Source organism: Schistocerca serialis, chromosome 12 (assembly GCF_023864345.2).
Source record: "Schistocerca serialis cubense isolate TAMUIC-IGC-003099 chromosome 12, iqSchSeri2.2, whole genome shotgun sequence".
Taxonomy (NCBI): Eukaryota; Metazoa; Arthropoda; class Insecta; order Orthoptera; family Acrididae; genus Schistocerca; species Schistocerca serialis.
This window is the reverse complement of record NC_064649.1, coordinates 124,626,647-124,648,063: the sequence shown is the minus strand read 5'-3', so window position 1 is coordinate 124,648,063 and position 21,417 is coordinate 124,626,647. Positions and strand designations below refer to the sequence as shown.

The following is a 21,417-nucleotide window of genomic DNA, read 5'->3' as shown; positions in this document are numbered from 1 at the left end:
CTAAATGATCCTGTAACGAAGCGCGCTGCTCTCTGTTGGATCTTCTCTATCTCTTCTATCAACCCTATCTGGTACGGATCCCACACTGCTGAGTAGTATTCAAGCAGTGGGCGAACAAGCGTACTGTAACCTACTTCCTTTGTTTTCGGATTGCATTTCCTTAGGATTCTTCCAATGAATCTCAGTCTGGCATCGTGGGACTTAACATCTGAGGTCATCAGTCCAATAGAACCTAGAACTACTTAAACCTAACTAACCTAAGGACATCACACACATCCATGCCCGAGGCAGGATTGGAACCTGCGACCGTAGCGGGCGCGCGGTTCCAAACTGAAGTGCCTAGAACCGCTCGGCCACAAGGCCTGTTTCACAACAAGGAAAACGGCTATCAGTTCCGTATTTAATATCACGACAACAGTTATGCAATGTTACTGACTGCCTCTGTTACATTTTCATACCCTAAAGCAGCCAGAAGACATTTAGTCAGACCCGATATTTTGAACGTCCTTAAACAGTCACTGATCCACTACGATTCGCGAGTTAATACATTCATTCGTTCAGTAGGCGCCCTGTAAAGATGTGCTCATCATAATGTCTCGTTATCTGCTCGAAACACGCCGCATGGAGTTTATGGACGACATGAAATGTTCACACGAAAATATCTCCTAAAATAAACTACTCACAAAGCTAAAACTTCCACAAAATACTCAACACTGTACTCGCCTTTCGTCAACGACACGAGAACCGACCAAACGCGCGAATTTCTTCATTTTGGTACAAATTTGATCACCGCCATTCAATGTAGCTGTTCACCAGAAGACGGCTGCTGAGCGATAATGCCGGCTCGTAGATCTGAGGCACAAGGCCCTACTGAAATGCTCGGGAAATGCTGAATCGCTATCGTGTAGCCTGTTACAAAGCCATTCAGATCATCTCGAGCACCCCTATAATCTCGGCATATCTAATGGCAGTCAATCAGATTGTCACGAGTAATTTAGACTAGAAGTATCATAATTCAGAAACTAAATAAAATTTAATGAGAACAAAATAAGATTCCTTTCCACAAAAAGAATTACTAATAAATTTAATACTCAAAGCCCCTTCTGGCTGCCTTTTACAAAATCAAGCTCAGTGGGACACACGTCACAAATTCCCCCATTGCACAACAACTCTGTCGCGCATAGAGTCACATACTTTTAACAAATATCACATTCACACTCTACGTATTTCCTCCATTCACTCTCTGCCTCGCAAAACACTCACACAACCAAAACACGATGATTTAATAGTTTTCCAAGATGCTTTAATTACGTCAGATATCTGTGGGAATGAAACTAAAGAAAAATCCAGAAAATTAGACTATATAAACGTATCCTCTTCGTTTTGAGTTTTCCTATTTGGGGAGCAAAATAACTGATGATGGTCGAAGTAGGGAGGATACAAAATGTAGACTGACAATGGCAAGGAAAGCGTTTCTGAAGAAGAGAAATTTGTTACCATGGAGTATAGATTTAAGTGTCACGAAGTCGTTTTTTAAAGTATTTGTATGGAGTGTAGCCATGTATGGAAGTGAAACGTGGCTGATAAATAGTTTAGACAAGAAGAGAATAGAAGCTTTCGAAATGTGGTGCTACAGAAGGATTCTGAAGATTAGATGGGTAGATCGCATAACTAATGAGGAGGTACTGAATGTAATTGTGGAGAAGAGAAATTTGTGGCGCAACTTGACTAGAAGAAGGGATCGGTTGGTAGGACATGTTCTGAGGCATCAAGGGATCACCAATTTAGTATTGGAGGGCAGCACGAAGGGTAAAAATCGTAGAGGGAGACCAAGAGCTGAATATACTAAGCAAATTCAGAAGGATGTAGGTTGCAGTAGGTACTGGGAGATGAAGAAGCTTGCAGAGGATAGAGTGACATGGAGAGCTGCATCAAACCAGTCTCTGGACTGAAGACCACAACAACAACATCCTCTTCGTTGTAGTTTCAGTTGATGCTATACTCGTACATAAATACATTACAGTTTCTAACTCGGTTACACAATGCCAGCACAGTTATTGCATGTTTTAGGTAAAAATTTGTATCTCCGAAAATACTGAAGATATCGATTTGAAATTTTATATAGTGCTGTTGTGTTATCCATAGAATTTGCTACAATGAGTATGAAAATGATCGATTAATATTTAAAAGCTGCAGATCCGTAGTGAGTACGTGTAATGTATTGCACGCAGCATTAGGAGCAGGCCGCTGTGGCCGAGCGGTTCTAGGCGCTTCAGTCCGGAACCGCGATTCTGCTAAGGTCACAGGTTCGAATCCTGCCTCGGGCATGGCTGTGTGTGATGTCCTTAGGTTAGTTAGCTTTAAGTAGTTCTAAGTCAAGGGGACTGATGACCTCACATATTGAGTCCGATAGTGCTCAGAGACACTTTTTTTATTATTTTTCAGCATTAGTCAACTACACTGCTCGACATGCCCAGTAGCCAGCGTCAGCTGTTCCAGCGTCACAACCAAAATCTGCTCTCCTGACTCCACGGCAAGCTGTGCTTTCAAAGCAGTAATAATCTGCTGCATTATGATCCTACTGTGATACGAAATCGCACCCCAGACCGTAACTTCAGATGTAGGTCCAGTGTGTCTATCATGCAGACAGGTTGGTTGCAAGCCCTCAGCTGGCCCCTTTCTATTAAACACACGGCCACCACTGGCACCTAGACAGGACCAGCTTTCATCAGAAAACACAACAGACATCCGCCCAACCTTTCAACAAGCTGTCGCTTGACACCACTGAACTGGTGTCCCTCAATGTCCTACATGTCCTCAGCGGTACTTCCTGGTGAGCAGATTGAACCACACCCCTCTGTTTGGTCCGGTACCTTGTCCGTTCGAGACTAGAGTACGGGTGTTTCGTTTATGCAACTGCACGTTCGTCCCTCTTGCGCCGTCTCAATACTATCCACCATCGTGGCATCCGTTTGGCCACTGGTGCCTGTTACACTAGCCTGGTTGACTGTCTGTATGCAGAACCTGCCAAAGTACCGCTGTTCTACCACAGTGACTTTCTCCTCAGCAGATATACAGGCCGCTATTCTGCCATGCCGGCCGCTGTGGTAGAGCGGATCTAGGCGCTTCAGAACCGCGCGACTGCTACGGTCGCAGGTTCGAATCCTGCCTCGGGCATGGATGTGTGTGATGTCCTTAGCTTAGTTAGGTTTAAGCAGTTCTAAGCTCTAGGGGACTGATGAAAAAATGGTTCAAATGGCTCTGAGCACTATGAGACTTAACATCTGAGGTCATCAGTCCCCAAAACTTAGAACTACTTAAACCTAACTAACCTAAGGACATCACACACATCCATGTCCGAGGCAGGATTCGAACCTGCGACCCTAGCAGTCGCGCGGTTCCAGGCTGTAGCACCTAGATCCGCTCGGCCACCCCGGCCGGCAGGGGACTGATGACCTCAGATGTTTAGTCCCATAGTGCTCAGAGCCATTTGAACCATTTTAACTAGTCTACCATGCGTGGCCATCAATCCTATGCCTCCTTCTTTGATGACTCCCTTGATAGCCAGTAAGGAGCAAATTCCTCTTCTCTGTTAGCTCCTGGAGTTGGTTTCAGCTTGTGCTCCAGTGGCTTAACTTCACGCTGCCTGGCACTTTCCCGGTTGGTGTAAACCCTTTACCACCTTGGCTTCGTCCAATGGCCCATGTTCACCTTGACCTTCATTCGCTTCCTATCGCCTTCAGTTCCACGACCTCCGCACAGAACTTTGCGATATTACCTTTGTGTACACTAATGACTCTCGCACTGATCGTGTCGGGTGTGCCTTTGTCATTGTCACCAACACATGGTATCAGCTTCCGGAACACTGCTCAGTATTTACAGCAGGGCTCTTTGCCCTGTATCAGGCCACACAGTACATCCGGTGACACAGGCTTCTCAATTGCGTCATCTGCTCAAACACTCACAGTGCCATTCAGAGCGTGTGTGTGCTGTAAACTGTCCATTCTTTAGTGCAACGAGTCCATGAAAGCTGTCACTCACTCACTCTTGATGGAGCCACTGTGGTGTTGACGTAGGTTTCGATCTGACAGAAAACAAGGCTGCTGCCGCTGCTGCCAAGGCTGCAGTCCTCGTACCTCACCCCGCGAGTTCTTCCATTCCCTCCGATGGCCACTATGTAGCCGTCTGTCAGCAGGTTTCAAAAAATGGCTCTGAGCACTATGAGACTTAACTTCTGAGGTCATCAGTCCCCTAGAACTTAGAACTAATTAAACCTAACTAACCTAAGGACATCACACACATCCATGCCCGAGGCAGGACTCGAACCTACGACCGTAGCGGTCTCGCGGTTCCAGACTGCAGCGCCTAGAACCGCACGGTCACAGGAGGAGAACATTTAAACTAGGTTGCATATCGGGCACTGTCTTCTTAGCCATCAGCACTTGTTTAGTGGTGATCCACCACCGTGCTCATTGCGTCCATTTGCTGACGAAATGCCTTTTTTTAACCCCTTACGTTCTCGTTAACATCGAGTATAGATTTAAGTGTCAGGAAGTCGTTTCTGAAAGTATTTGTGTGGAGTGTAGCCATGTATGGAAGTGAAACATGGACGATAACCAGTTTGGACAAGAAGAGAATAGAAGCTTTCGAAATGTGGTGCTACAGAAGAATGCTGAAGATAAGGTGGGTAGATCACGTAACTAATGAGGAGGTATTGAATAGGATTGGGGAGAAGAGGAGTTTGTGGCACAACTTCACAAGAAGAGGGGACCGGTTGGTAGGACATGTTCTGAGGCATCAAGGGATCACCAATTTAGCATTGGAGGGCAGCGTGGAGGGTAAAAATCGTAGAGGGAGACCAAGAGATGAACACACTAAGCGGATTCAGAAGGATGTAGGTTGCAGTAGGTACTGGGAGATGAAGAAGCTTGGACAGGATAGAGTAGCATGGAGAGCTGCATCAAACCAGTCTCTGGACTGAAGACAACAACAACAACAACAACGTTCTCGTTTGTGTTTGCCGTGCGAGTTATCGGCCGTTTTAACGAACAACGCGCGGGGTATCGACCGCGTTTTATTTTTTATCCGTCGTAGCAATATAGCGAATGACATTTTAATTTTTAGTTCAGGATATCCGTTTCTCTACGGGCAGGGGTGGCAGCAACGGGTGGGGGGGGGGGGGAGGGGGGGGGAGCTATGGGAGCTATAACTCCCCCCCCCCAATGGTGTATCATATTACACCGGATAAAATGACTTCAGAAATCAGCGCATCCCACTTCAACAAATTCAATCATTTTTGTATAATTATCTAAGAATATAGGTTGCAATGTATTTCAAACACATTTTAACAAAAGAATAAGAGTGGAAAATTGCTTACTATCTAAACTAATAAATATCATTCAACTTAAAATGGGCGTCTTATTATTTATTAATATACACTGGATGTATAGTAATGTACAAGTGCCGGTTACAATAATCAAGAAAGCTAAATATGCCGGGTATGCCTACCAACACTTAAATTGCTGACCCCAGACCAAAACTTCGAAATCGCCGGACATGTGGGTCAAATCGTATTATTTTCCCGGCCACACACATTCTGTAGACACGTTTTTACACGGAACTCCAAAACAGTTACCAAAAACTGCTTTAAGCAACACCAAATTTTACCAATTTGTCGGTGGAGGACCCCAACTCTGCTCTCCTTTTGTTAAGCGATATTCCATTACCCCAAAACCATTCCACCCCCCCCTCCCCCTTGACCGATTTCTAGGATCGCCCCAGACTGCGGGGTATTTTATAGAACTTTCTCCACGTCGACTGGGTTTAGCGTGTAATCGTTTTTAACTTGAAACAACCTGGCAGATTAAAACTGTGTGCCCGACCGAGACTCGAACTCGGGACCTTTGCCTTTCGCGGGCAAGTGCTCTACCATCTGAGCTACCGAAGCACGACTCACGCCCGGTACTCACAGCTTTACTGCTGCCAGTACCTCGTCTCCTACCTTCCAAACTTTACAGAAGCTCTCCTGCGAACCTTGCAGAACTAGCACTCCTGAAAGAAAGGATATAGCGGAGACATGGCTTAGCCACAGCATGGGGGATATTTCCGGAATGAAATTTTCACTCTGCAGCGGAGTGTGCGCTGATATGAAACTTCCTGGCCGATTAAAACTGTGTGCCCGACCGAGACTCGAACTCGTGACCTTTGCCTTTCGCGGGCAAGTGCTCTAGCATCTGAGCTACCGAAGCACGACTCACGCCCGGTACTTGCTTCGGTAGCTCAGATGGTAGAGCGAAAGGCAAAGGTCCCGAGTTCGAGTCTCGGTCGGGCACAGAGTTTTAATCGGCCAGGAAGTTTCATATCAGCGCACACTCCGCTGCAGAGTGAAAATCTCATTCCGTTTTTAACTTCTTTCTTTGTCTCTGTGTTCTACAGTTCTGACGTGGAACCGTATGACCCTAGATATTATTGCGCCCTTAAACAAAACAAACGACACCACTGAAGCTGCAGTTGGTGCTGGTCTGGCGTCAGTGAAATACATGCTGCGGTGCCAGTTGCTGTTCAACTTGCTCTGCAGATGTAGTTCGATGCGCTACAGCCACCCCCCAAACACTGTGGTCTTCACTCTCAGTAATGCATGTGGTCGGCTGGAGCCTGGCCTATTTGCGTCTGTACATTCTCGGGACCACCACTGCCTGCAATCATGCACAGTGCCTACATTCCTCCTAGTCTTCCTGCAACATCACGGAGGGAACATCCACCTTCTCATAGCCCCCTTAAACGACCTAGCTCAAAATCGGTAAGGTGTTGGCGTCTTTGCCGCCTGAAAGGCATTCTTGACTAACACCACCCCACCATGTCCAGTCTCAGAGTAACTAACGCTCACAACCGTTACAGCCTGTATTTAAAGCAAACCCCTTTTGTATCCTCATAGTGGCGCCACTAACGACACCCTCACCCAACTGTCACAAAATCTGAATAGACATTGTAACAACACGAGTCAAGATAGATGTAACGGAACTTGAATAGCGTATTTGCCTCTATTGGTTACGGTAGAGAGATCGATCTTTCGGTCCTGTCTGTATATTTTTATATAATATTGCATGAATAAAGGCTGGGCGAGTGTAAAGCTATCGTTATAAACGCACGTCGCGCGATTTGTTACGATTTGGTCGGTCATAATAATACAGGGTTATTACAAATGATTCAAGCGATTTCACAGCTCTACAATAACTTTATTATTTGAGATATTTTCGCAATGCTTTGCACACACATACAAAAACTCAAAAAGTTCTATTAGGCATTCACAAATGTTCGATATGTGCCCCTTTAGTGATTCGGCAGACATCAAGCCGATAATCAAGTTCCTCCCACAGTCGGCGCAGCATGTCCCCATCAATGAGTTCGAAAGCATCGTTGATGCGAGCTCGCAGTTCTGGCACGTTTCTTGGTAGAGGAGGTTTAAACACTGAATCTTTCACATAACCCCACAGAAAGAAATCACATGGGGTTAAGTCGAGAGAACGTGGAGCCCATGACACGAATTGCTGATCATGATCTCCACCACGACCGATTCATCGGTTTTCCAATCTCCTGTTTAAGAAATGCCGAACATCATGATGGAAGTGCGGTGGAGCACCATCCTGTTGAAAGATGAAGTCGGCGCTGTCGGTCTCCAGTTCTGGCACGAGCCAATTTTCCGCGGGCTACGCGTGAAACTTGCCCGCACGCGTTCAACCGTTTCTTCGGTCACTGCAGGCCGACCCGTTGATTTCCCCTTAAAGAGGCATCCAGAAGCCTTAAACTGCGCATACCATCGCCGAATGGAGTTAGCAGTTGGTGGATCTTTGTTGAACTTCGTCCTGAAGTGTCGTTGCACTGTTATGACTGACTGATGTGAGTGCATTTCAAGCACGACATACGCTTTCTCGGCTCCTGTCGCCATTTTGTCTCACTGCGCTCTCGAGCGCTTTGACGGCAGAAACCTGAAGTGCGGCTTCAGCCGAACAAAACTTTGAGTTTTTCTACGTATCTGTAGTGTGTCGTGACCATATGTCAATGAATGGACCTACAGTGAATTTATGAAATCGCTTCAATCATTTGTTATAGCCCTGTAATAATAATAATGTTGTTGTTGCTGTGGTCTTCAGTCCTGAGACTGGTTTGATGCAGCTCTCCATGCTACTCTATCCTGTGCAAGCTTCTTCATCTCCCAGTACCTACTGCAACCTACATCCTTCTGAATCTGCTTAGTGTATTCATCTCTTGGTCTCCCTCTACGATTTTTACCCTCCACGCTGCCCTTCAATGCTAAATTTGTGATCCCTTGATGCCTCAAAACATGTCCTACCAACCGACCCCTTCTTCTAGTCAAGTTGTGCCACAAACTGCTCTTCTACCCAATTCTATTCAATACCTCCTCATTAGTTACGTGATCTACCCACCTTATCTTCTGCATTCTGCTGTAGCACCATATTTCGAAAGCTTCTATTCTCTTTTTGTCCAAACTGGTTATCGTCCATGTTTCACTTCCATATATGGCTACACTCCATACAAATACTTTCAGAAACGACTTCCTGACACTTAAATCTATACTCGATGTTAACAAATTCCTCTTCTTCAGAAACGCTTTCCTTGCCATTGCCAGTCTACATTTTATATCCTCTCTACTTCGACCATCATCAGTTATTTAACTCCCTAAATAGCAAAACTCCTGTACAACTTTAAGTGTCTCATTTCCTAATCTAATCCTCTCAGCATCACCCTATTTAATTTGACTACATTCCATTATCCTCGTTTTGCTTTCGTTGATGTTCATCTTATATCCTCCTTTCAAGACACTGTCCATTCCGTTCAACTGCTCTTCCAAGTCCTTTGCTGTCTCTGACAGAATTACAATGTCATCGGCGAACCTCAAAGTTGTTACTTCTTCTCCATGGATTTTAATACCTACTCCGAACTTTTCTTTTGTTTCCTGTACTGCTTGCTCAATATACAGATTGAATAACATCGGGGAGAGGCTACAACCCTGTCTCACTCCTTTCCCAACCACTGCTTCGCTTTCATGCCCCTCGACTCTTATAACTGCCATCTGGTTTCTGTACGAATTGTAAATAGCGTTTCGCTCCCTGTGTTTTACCCCTGCCACCTTCAGAATTTGAAAGCTTTCTCTAAGTCTACAAATGCTGGAAACGTAGGTTTGCCTTTTTTTAATCTTTCTTCTAAGATAAGTCGTAAGGTTAGTATTGCCTCACGTGTTCCAACATTTCTACGGAATCCAAACTGATCTTCCCCGAGGTCCACTTCTAACAGTTTTTCCATTCGTCTCTAAAGAATTCGCGTTAGTATTTTGCAGCTGTGACTTATTAAACTGATAGTTTGGTAATTTTCACATCTGTCAACACCTGCTTTCTTTGGGATTGGAATTATTATATTCTTCTTGAGGTCTGAGGGTATTTCGCCTGTCTCATACATCTTGCTCACCAGATGGTAGAGTTTTGTCATGACTGGCTCTCCCAAGGCCATCAGTAGTTCTAATGGAATGTTGTCTAGTCCCGGGGCCTTGTTTCGACTCAGGTCTTTCAGTGCTCTGTCAAACTCTTCACGCAGTATCTTATCTCCCATTTCATCTTCATCTACATCCTCTTCCATTTCCATAATATTGTCCTCAAGTACAACGCCCTTGTATAAACCCTCTATATATATATATATATATATATATATATATATATATATATATAATAATATACAGGGTGATTCAAAAAGAATACCACAACTTTAGAAATTTGAAACTCTGCAACGACAAAAGGCAGAGCTAAGCACTATGTGTCGGCGAATTAAGGGAGCTATAAAGTTTCATTTAGTTGTACATTTGTTCGCCATTTCAGCCAATAAAGTTTTTGGTCCCTTTTTCTTCGAAGGTGCTACTGTAACTGGACTACAGTATCTGGAGATGTTAGAGAATTGGCTGTTCCCTCAGCTCGAACAAGAAGCACAACAATTCATATTTCAACAGGATGGAGCGCCACCTATTGGCACTTATCTGTCCGTAACTACCTGAACGTCAACTACCCGAGGCGATGGATCGGCCGCCAGGCAGCCCGTGACAGAGCACTTCATCACTGGCCTCCAAGAAGCCCTGATCTTACCCCCTGCTATTTGTCATATGGGGGTATGTTAAGGATATGGTGTTTCGGCCACCTCTCCCAGCCACCATTGATGATTTGAAACGAGAAATAACAGCAGCTATCCAAACTGTTACGCCTGATATGCTACAGAGAGTGTGGAACGAGTTGGAGTATCGGGTTGATATTGCTCGTGTGTCTGGAGGGGGCCATATTGAACATCTCTGAACTTGTTTTTGAGTGAAAAAAAACCTTTTTAAATACTCTTTGTAATGATGTATAACAAAAGGTTATATTATGCTTCCTTTATTAAATACACATTTTTAAAGTTGTGGTATTCTTTTTGAATCACCCTGTATATGTAATAATAATATGCTTTTGAATACAATTAAAATATAACGGCGATACCTGTTTAGTGTTATTGGAAATAATATGTAGTAAATTAATGAGTAAGGTAGTCGATCCTATAAGAAGAGATAAAATTGGGCATATTGAGATGTTTTGCTTTATATCGACGAAGCCGATGATACGGCGTCATTTTTTCGTTTACTCTTAGAAATAAACAAGTAAAGAAGTGCTAATTGTGCGTTATGAAAAATAATAGGGGCGGGTCTTAGATAATTACGGTATACGATCAGAGTAACAAAAGGATAATTAGTTACACGAAATCGCGGATAGCGAAGTGTGGTCATTAAATTGAGTACACCTACAGGGCGGTAAATTCCGGGATAAATCTATACGCATCTCACGAGGGACGCGGTATTGAGACCGGTTTTTTTAAAATTATATCGCAGAGAGGGGGCTCCAATTTATGAAAAGTAGAAAAACGTTAACTTTTACGCGAATTCTTAATAATAGCGGCCTAAAAATATTCGTGGAGGGCGATGGCTAAACTGGAAGAGTCAAGAACAAAATATTGTATCATTATCATTGACTGTCGGTGTCGAGCAACCAAAATTGTTCATCAAAGGGTTTCGATGGAACTTGGGAGTTAGGGTTCAGGCACTCGCATATACTCCACATCAGGGTGTGAATGAGTGGTGAATGCGAAATAAAACTGTCAACAAAGTTACGTTAAATAAAACAGAAGAAACAAGACAGTTTGGTCGTATCTGTTATTATTCCATAAACTGTAACATTTCTTACCGTTGTACGAAGCCTTTATAGACGATCTTTGCTACGAAGGGATCTCGTTAAGAGTTAAGTTTTGGGGACCTGGTCAAGAGGGGGTAGTTCGTAGATCCTAACTACTGCAGCTATTCTGGAATCAAGTGCTACCATGACCGTTGTGGGTTGTCAATGACTTAAGGTTACCATATCTCGTGCTCTAAGATCGACGCGCCTTTCCACTTGGTATAACGGTGCCTCACGGCAACAAAGACAACGCCGACGGTAGAACATCATCTTTCAGAAGTAGAAATATTTGTTTAAAAAGTTTTTGATAGTCTTGAGCTACAGTCAAGCAAAACTTTTTAAAATAGTAAACTGCCATTTGACTGTGTACTATTTTATTCTGATCTACCTAGATTTCTGTTTTTATATCATTATCATGCACAATGCTGAAAGTTGTAAGAACATTATAATATTACTTCTGTTAAAACTTCCGTATGTGTCACACAACTCCTCCTTGGTAATGCAATCTTTTCTTATGTCAGTGTAAAACAAGGGTAAGAAAAATTCCACACCTCACAGGATGGTAGCAGATCTACAGCTGCAACCTGAGCATTTACTGTGAAAATTGAACCAGCTGAGCACCCACCTGCCTGGAGCAGAACACTCCTGCCTCGGAGCACAGCCTCCTTCACAGACGGGTTCGCAGTCGTGGGATTGTGACGCCCTGCTGTAGCCCGGGCAGCACTCCACCTCGGTCCTGTATGACTGAATCACCTGCAAAACGTGGAAGGTGCAAATTGACTGGGACAGTTCTCAGCTATATTAAGAGACAAGACTATGAGCCACATATGCCTACGGTGAGTTGGCAGTTGTCGGATCATGATGCCCCACTGTACCCTGGCCGGTACTCCACCTCGATCCTGTATGACAGAACCACCTACAAAACGTGGAAGGTGCAAATTGGCATAGGGTAGCTCATATTACGAGACAGGACTATGAGCCACTTGTGCCTATGGTGAGTTGGCAGTTGTTGGATTATGATGCCCCACTGTAGCCTGGGCAGCACTCCATCTCGGTCATGTATGACTGAACCACCTGCAAAACATTGAAGGTGCAATTTGACAGAGGGCAGTTCTCAGCTATATTACGAGACAAGACTATTAGCCACATGTGGCTATGGTAGATTGGCAGCACTCCACCTCTGTCCTGTATGACTGAACCACCTGCAAAACATGGAAGGTGCAAATTGATGTAGGGCAGTTCTCAGCTGTATTACATGACAAGACTATGAGCCACTTGTGCCTACAGTGGGTTGGAAGTTGTCGGATCATGATGCCCCACTGTAGACTGGCCAGCTCTCCACCTGTATCCTATATGACTGAAACACCTGCAAAAAAAGGAAGGTGCAAATTGACATAGGGTAGTTCTCAGCTATATTATGAGACAAGACTATGAATCACTTGTGCGTATGGTGGGTTGGCAGTTGTCAGATTATGATGTCCCGCTGTAGCCTGGCCAGTGCTCCACCTCGGTCCTGTATCACTGAAGCACCTGCAAAACATGGAGGGTGCAAATTGATGTAGTGCAGTTCTCAGCAATATTATGAGACAAGACTATGACCCACATATGAATACGGTGAGTTGGCAGTTGTCGGATCATGATGCCCCACTGTAGCCTGGCCGGTACTCCACCTCGATCCTGTATGACTGAACCACCTACAAAATGTGGAAGGTGCAAATTGGCATAGGGTAGCTCATATTACGAGACAGGACTATGAGCCACTTGTGCCTGTGGTGAGTTGGCAGTTGTTGGATTATGATGCCCCACTGTAGCCTGGGCAGCACTCCATCTCGGTCATGTATGACTGAACCACCTGCAAAACATGGAAGGTGCAATTTGACAGAGGGCAGTTCTCAGCTATATTACGAGACAAGACTATTAGCCACATGTGGCTATGGTAGATTGCCAGCACTCCACCTCTGTCCTGTATGACTAAACCACCTGCAAAACATGGAAGGTGCAAATTGATGTAGGGCAGTTCTCAGCTGTATTACATGACAAGACTATGAGCCACTTGTGCCTACAGTGGGTTGGAAGTTGTCGGATCATGATGCCCCACTGTAGACTGGCCAGCACTTCACCTGTATCCTATATGACTGAAACACCTGCAAAAAAAGGAAGGTGCAAATTGACATAGGGTAGTTCTCAGCTATATTATGAGACAAGACTATGAATCACTTGTGCGTATGGTGGGTTGGCAGTTGTCAGATTATGATGTCCCGCTGTAGCCTGGCCAGTGCTCCACCTCGGTCCTGTATCACTGAAGCACCTGCAAAACATGGAGGGTGCAAATTGATGTAGTGCAGTTCTCAGCAATATTATGAGACAAGACTATGACCCACATATGAATACGGTGAGTTGGCAGTTGTCGGATCATGATGCCCCACTGTAGCCTGGCCGGTACTCCACCTCGATCCTGTATGACTGAACCACCTACAAAATGTGGAAGGTGCAAATTGGCATAGGGTAGCTCATATTACGAGACAGGACTATGAGCCACTTGTGCCTGTGGTGAGTTGGCAGTTGTTGGATTATGATGCCCCACTGTAGCCTGGGCAGCACTCCATCTTGGTCATGTATGACTGAACCACCTGCAAAACATGGAAGGTGCAATTTGACAGAGGGCAGTTCTCAGCTATATTACGAGACAAGACTATTAGCCACATGTGGCTATGGTAGATTGCCAGCACTCCACCTCTGTCCTGTATGACTAAACCACCTGCAAAACATGGAAGGTGCAAATTGATGTAGGGCAGTTCTCAGCTGTATTACATGACAAGACTATGAGCCACTTGTGCCTACAGTGGGTTGGAAGTTGTCGGATCATGATGCCCCACTGTAGACTGGCCAGCACTTCACCTGTATCCTATATGACTGAAACACCTGCAAAAAAAGGAAGGTGCAAATTGACATAGGGTAGTTCTCAGCTATATTATGAGACAAGACTATGAATCACTTGTGCGTATGGTGGGTTGGCAGTTGTCGGATCATGATGCTCCACTGCAGCCTGGCCGGTACTCCACCTCGATCCTGTATGACTGAACCACCTACAAAACGTGGAAGGTGCAAATTGGCATAGGGTAGCTCATATTACGAGACAGGACTATGAGCCACTTGTGCCTATGGTGAGTTGGCAGTTGTTGGATTATGATGCCCCACTGTAGCCTGGGCAGCACTCCATCTCGGTCATGTATGACTGAACCACCTGCAAAACATGGAAGGTGCAATTTGACAAAGGGCAGTTCTCAGCTATATTATGAGACAACACTATTAGTCACATGTGGCTATGGTAGACTGGCAGCTGTCGGATTATTATGGCCCACCGTAGCCTGGACAGCACTCCACCTCTGTCCTGTATGACTGAACCACCTGCAAAACATGGAAGGTGGAATTTGACAGAGGGCAGTTCTCAGCTATATTATGAGACAAGACTATTAGTCACATGTGGCTATGGTAGACTGGCAGCTGTCGGATTATTATGGCCCACCGTAGCCTGGACAGCACTCCACCTCTGTCCTGTATGACTGAACCACCTGCAAAACATGGAAGGTGCAAATTGATGTAGGGCAGTTCTCAGCTATATTACATGACAAGACTATGAGCCACTTGTGCCTACAGTGGGTTGGAAGTTGTCGGATCATGATGCCCCACTGTAGACTGGCCAGCACTCCACCTGTATCCTATATGACTGAACCACCTGCCAAAAAAGGAAGGTGCAAATTGACATAGGGTAGTTCTCAGCTATATTATGAGACAAGACTATGATCACTTGTGCCTATGGTGGGTTGGCAGTTGTCAGATTATGATGTCCTGCTGTAGCCTGGCCAGCGCTCCACCTCGGTCCTGTATCACTGAAGCACCTGCAAAACATGGAGGGAGCAAATTGATGTAGTGCAGTTCTCAGCAATACTATGAGACAAGACTATGACCCACATATGCCTACGGTGAGTTGGCAGTTGTCGGATCATGATGCCCCACTGGAGCCTGGCCGGTACTCCACCTCAATCTGTATGACTGAACCACCTACAAAATGTGGAAGGTGCAAATTGGCATAGGGTAGCTCATATTATGAGACAGGACTATGAGCCACTTGTGCCTATGGTGAGTTGGCAGTTGTTGGATTATGATACCCCAGTGTAGCCTGGGCAGCACTCCATCTCGGTCATGTATGACTGAACCACCTGCAAAACATGGAAGGTGCAATTTGACAAAGGGCAGTTCTCAGCTATATTACGAGACAAGACTATTAGCCCCATGTGGCTGTGGTAGATTGGCAGCACTCCACGTCTGTCCTGTATGACTGAACCACCTGCAAAAAAACATGGAAGGTGCAAATTGGCGTGGGCAGTTCACAGCTATATTACATGACAAGACTATGAGCCACTTGTGCCTACAGTGGGTTGGAAGTTGTCGGATCATGGTGCCCCACTGTAGACTGGCCAGCACTCCACCTGTATCCTATATGACTGAACCACCTGCAAAAAAAGGAAGGTGCAAATTGTCATAGGGTAGTTCTCAGCTATATTATGAGACAAGACTATGAGTCACTTGTGCCTATGGTGGGTTGGAATTTGTCGGATTATGATGCCCCACTGTAGCCTGGCCAGTACTCCACCTCGGCCCTGTACGACTGAACCACCTGCAAAAGAAGGAGATGCAAAATTGATGGGGGGCGTTCTCAGCTACGTTACGAGACAGGACTATGAATCAAAAGGGCCTGCACTGGATCGGCAGTCATCGGGCTGTAATGCTCTGCTGTAACCCGGGCAGCACTCCACCTTGGTCCTGTACGACTGCTTCATCTGCGAAGCACATGGGTGGAAAATTCACAAGGCTACTTCTCGACTGCATTATGGAAGAGGACTATGAATCAGTCACGCTTACACGAGTCAAAACATTAGGATCACTACCCTCCAGGAAAGTTAATGCTCATGTTGGCATAGTGGGCCGGTAAAGAGGTAGGGCGACATTTAAGTGGAACAGAGTCGAATGCGGAATCGTTCTGGTGACGATATGGGTCACAAATGGGGAACATTTGTGGTCTGGAGAATTATTTGCCTAGTAGATTGATCAAGGACGGAAAAGGCTCACCATGGTTAAATAACGAAATTCGGAAACTGCTGAGGAAGCAGTGGCTGTTGCACTCAGTTCAGAAGAGAACGCACAAATGACGGCAAGTAAAGGTTTGCAGAGATTCGTGCACTTGTGAAGAGATCTGTGCGTGAAGCATATGACAGCTACCACCATCCTACCTTACCTGGCTGAGAACGCGACAAAATTCTGGTCCTACCTCAAGTCGCTAAGCGGGTCCAAGGCTTCCATTCAGTCCTTTGTTGGCCAACCTGGTGTGGCATTTGAAGATAGCGAAACGAAACCCGAAATTTTAAAATTCGCGTTCAAGAAAGCTTTCAAGCAGGAGAATTGTACAAACATACAGTCATTTGACCATCGGACCGTATGGACGCCATAGCAATAAGGATGCCTGGCATAGAGAAACAACTGAAAGTCTTAAAAACAAATAAGTTGCCAGGTTCAGATGTAATCCCATTTCAGTTTCACAAAGATTAATCTACAGCATTGGACCATTACCTAGATAGGACTTATTGCGCATCTCTAGCCCAGCCTGAGGTTCGAAACGATTGGTAAAAAGCATAGGTGCCTCCAGTATATGAGAAGGGCAAAACAACAGGCCCGCAAAATTACAGACCAATATCCCTAACGTTTAGTTTATGCACAATCCTTGAAAGTATTCTCAGCTCGAATGTAATAAACTTTCTTGAGACCGAGAAGCTTACGTCCACGAATCATCATGGTTAGAGAAAGCATTACTGGTGTGAAACTGAGCTTGCCCTTTTCTCACAATACAGGACTCATGTGGGGGTAGATCGTCATTTTTCCCTTGGTCTGTGAGCAGACCACTAAGATTTGAGAAGCTAGGACTCGTGTGGAGGTAGATCGTCATTTTTCCCTCGGTCTGTGAGCAGACCCTGAAAATTTGAGAAGCTAGGACTCGTGTGGAGGTAGATCGTCATTTTTCCCTCGGTCTGTGAGCAGACCACGAAGATTTGGGACACTAGGACTCATGTGGAGGTAGATCGTCATTTTTCCCCTCGGTCTATTTGTGAGCAGACCACGAAGATTTGAGAAGCTAGGACTCGTGTGGAGGTAGATCGTCATTTTTCCCTCGGTCTGTGAGCAGACCACGAAGATTTGAGAAGCTAGGACTCGTGTGGAGGTAGATCGTCATTTTTCCCTCGGTCTATTTGTGAGCGGCTCACGAAGATTTGAGAAACTAGGACTCGTGTGGAGGTAGATCGTCATTTTTCCCTCGGTCTGTGAGTGGACCACAAGGTTTGAGAAACTAGGAATCGCGTGGAGGTAGATCGTCATTTTTCCCTCGGTCTGTGAGCAGACCACGAAGATTTGAGAAACTAGGACTCGTGTGGAGGTAGATCGTCATTTTTCCCTCGGTCTGTGAGCAGACCACGAAGATTTGAGAAACTAGGAATTGTGTGGAGGTAGATCGTCATTTTTCCCTCGGTCTGTGAGCAGACCACGAAGATTTGAGAAACTAGGAATCGTGTGGAGGTAGATCGTCATTTTTCCCTCGGTCTGTGAGTGGACCACGAAGATTTGAGAAACTAGGACTCGTGTGGAGGTAGATCGTCATTTTTCCCTCGGTCTGTGAGTGGGCCACAAGGATTTGGGAAACTAGGACTCATGTGGAGGTAGATCGTCATTTTTCCCTCGGTCTGTGAGTGGACCACGAAGATTTGAGAAACTAGGAATCGTGTGGAGGTAGATCGTCATTTTTCCCTCGGTCTGTGAGCAGACCACGAAGATTTGAGAAACTAGGACTCGTGTGGAGGTAGATCGTCATTTTTCCCTCGGTCTGTGAGCAGACCACGAAGATTTGAGAAGCTAGGACTCGTGTGGAGGTAGATCGTCATTTTTCCCTCGGTCTGTGAGCAGACCACGAAGATATGAGAAGCTAGGACTCGTGTGGAGGTAGATCGTCATTTTTCCCTCGGTCTGTGAGCAGACCACGAAGATTTGAGAAGCTAGGACTCGTGTGGAGGTAGATCGTCATTTTTCCCTCGGTCTGTGAGTGGACCACGAAGATTTGAGAAACTAGGAATCGTGTGGAGGTAGATCGTCATTTTTCCCTCGGTCTGTGAGCAGACCACAAAGATTTGAGAAACTAGGACTCGTGTGGAGGTAGATCGTCATTTTTCCCTCGGTCTGTGAGCAGACCACGAAGATTTGAGAAACTAGGAATTGTGTGGAGGTAGATCGTCATTTTTCCCTCGGTCTGTGAGCAGACCACGAAGATTTGAGAAACTAGGAATCGTGTGGAGGTAGATCGTCATTTTTCCCTCGGTCTGTGAGTGGACCACGAAGATTTGAGAAACTAGGACTCGTGTGGAGGTAGATCGTCATTTTTCCCTCGGTCTGTGAGTGGGCCACGAAGATTTGGGAAACTAGGACTCGCGTGGAGGTAGATCGTCATTTTTCCCTCGGTCTGTGAGTGGACCACGAAGATTTGAGAAACTAGGAATCGTGTGGAGGTAGATCGTCATTTTTCCCTCGGTCTGTGAGCAGACCACGAAGATTTGAGAAACTAGGACTCGTGTGGAGGTAGATCGTCATTTTTCCCTCGGTCTGTGAGCAGACCACGAAGATTTGAGAAGCTAGGACTCGTGTAGAGGTAGATCGTCATTTTTCCCTCGGTCTGTGAGCAGACCACGAAGATTTGAGAAGCTAGGACTCGTGTAGAGGTAGATCGTCATTTTTCCCTCGGTCTATTTGTGAGCGGATCACGAAGATTTGAGAAACTAGGACTCGTGTGGAGGTAGATCGTCATTTTTCCCTCAGTCTATTTGTGACCGGAATAGGAAAGGAAATGATAGGAGCGGTATGGGGTAGCCTCCGCCACGCGCCGTAAGGTGGATTGCAGAGAATCGATGTAGATGTAGACACAGATTTAGAAATTCACCAACTTAAGCCACTTCGGCTCGGCCAGCTAGCCGCGCGATCTAACGCGCTAGTTCCCAAGTGGGAAGTCGTGCCGGTCCCCGTCACGAATCCACCCGGCGGATTAGTGTTGAGGTCCGGTGTGCCGGCCAGCCTGTGAATAGTTCTTAAGGCGGTTTTCCATCTGCCTCGGGGAATGCGGACTGGTTTCCCTTATTCCGCCTCAGTTACACTATGTCGACATTGCTACGCAAACATTGTCTCCATGTATGCGTACGCCGTAATTACTCTACCACGCAAACATTTGGGTTTACACTGATCAGGTATGAGACCTTCCCGCGGGGGCGATCCACGGGGGGCCGAACCGCACACTAACCATGGGTTCAGTGTGGGGCAGCTATGGAGTGGGTGGACTGCTGTGGCCTGTTGTGGGGTTGTGAACCACTGAGGACTATGGCAGGACGAAGCCTCTGTATCTTTTCTGGGTCCTTGGTTCAATCAATACACACACAAGCCACTTTGACAGAGAAGAGATTGTTATGGACCATGACCTGGGAACTAGGATCTCTGAAATGGTGAAGCTGGTTGGTTGCTGATATGCTGCTGTCACGAGAATCTATGGAAAGTAGTTCAAAGACAGTGAAATCACGTCTATGCGTCACCTCAAAACGTGGAGGTCAGAGGCTTGACTGTAATGCGTTATGGATGGCGATTGTGGCACATCTGAAATTCAGGCACAAGTGTTTCAGAGCACACAGGTCAGCACACATTGTTGAACATGGATTCTAGAACAGGCGACCCCTACGTGCTCCCGTGCTGACACAATGACATTGTCAATTACGATTGCTGTGAGCTTGGCATCATTGCGGTTAGACCGTGAGTCAACGATAATGTGTCGCCTGGACATTTCAATTACACTACTGGCTATTAAAATTGCTACACCAAGAAGAAATGCAGATGATAAACGGGTATTCATTGGACAAATATATTATACTAGAACTGACATCTGATTACATTTTCACACAATTTGGGTGCATACATCCTGAGAAATCAGGCCCTAATAACGGCCTTCATACGCCTGGGCTTTGAGTCAAACAGAGCTTGGTTGGCGTGTACAGGTACAACTGCCCATGCAGTTTCAACACGATACCATAGTTCATCAAGAGTAGTGACTGGCGTATTGTGACGAGCCAGTTGCTCGGCCACCATTCACCAGGCGTTTTCAATTGGTGAGAGATCTGGAGAATGTGCTGGCCAGGGCAGCAGCCGAACATTTTCTGTATCCAGAAAGGCCCGTACAGGACGTGCAACATGCGGTCGTGCATTATCCTGCTGAAATGTTAGGTTTCACAGGGAAATGTAACGTCCACTGTTCAAAGTGCCGTCGATGCGAACAAGAGGTGACCGATACGTGTAACCAATGGCACCCCATACCATCACGCCGGGTGATACGCCAGTATGACGATGACGAATACACGCTTCCAATCCGCATTCACGGCGATGTCGCCAAAGAAGGATGCGACCATCATGATGCTGTAAACAGAACCTGAATTCATCCGAAAAAGTGACAGGGTAACCGCAGCCACGGTCCCCGAGCTGATAGTCGATGCTGCTGCAAACGTCGTCGAACTGTTCGTGCAGATGGTTGTTGTCTTGCAGACGTCCCCATGTGTTGACTCAGGGATCGAGTCGTGGTTGCACGATCCGTTACAGCCGTGCGGATAAGATGCCTGTCATCTCGACTGCTAGTGAAACGAGGCCGTTCCGTATTACCCTCCTGAACCCACCGATTCCATTTTCTGCTAACAGTCATTGGATCTCGACCAACGCGAGCAGCAATTTCGCGATACGATAAACCGCAATCGCGATAGGCTACAATCCGACCTTTATCAAAGTCGGAATCGTGATGGTACGCATTTCTCGTCCTTACACGAGGCATCACAACATCGTATCACCAGGCAACGCCGGTCACTGCTGTTTGTATATGAGAAATTGAGTTGGAAACTTTCCTCATGTCAGCACGTTGTAGGTGTCGCCACCAGCGCCAACCTTGCGTGAATGCTCTGAAAAGCTAATGATTTGCATGTCACAGCATCTTCTTCCTGTCGGTTAAATTTTGCGTGTGTAGCACGTCATCTTCGTGGTG

At 45.9% G+C, this 21,417-nt stretch overlaps 1 protein-coding gene across 8 annotated transcripts in view; it reads right to left on the bottom strand.

Annotated features, from left to right (window-relative positions):
- Positions 1-21,417, bottom strand: part of LOC126428440 (epidermal growth factor-like protein) — a 163,066-nt gene that overhangs the window by 91,659 nt on the left and 49,990 nt on the right. For 2 of the 8 annotated variants that reach the window (XM_050090366.1, XM_050090373.1), the window contains exon 3: positions 11,884-12,011. In XM_050090366.1, the coding sequence (XP_049946323.1) occupies positions 11,884-12,011 (128 nt within the window). Of the gene's footprint in view, positions 1-11,883; positions 12,012-12,436; positions 12,461-12,928; positions 12,953-13,706; positions 13,731-14,320; positions 14,345-14,642; positions 14,667-14,806; positions 14,831-21,417 lie in introns of all 8 variants that reach the window. The other 6 variants (XM_050090368.1, XM_050090367.1, XM_050090370.1 and 3 more) reach the window with 6 other exon arrangements.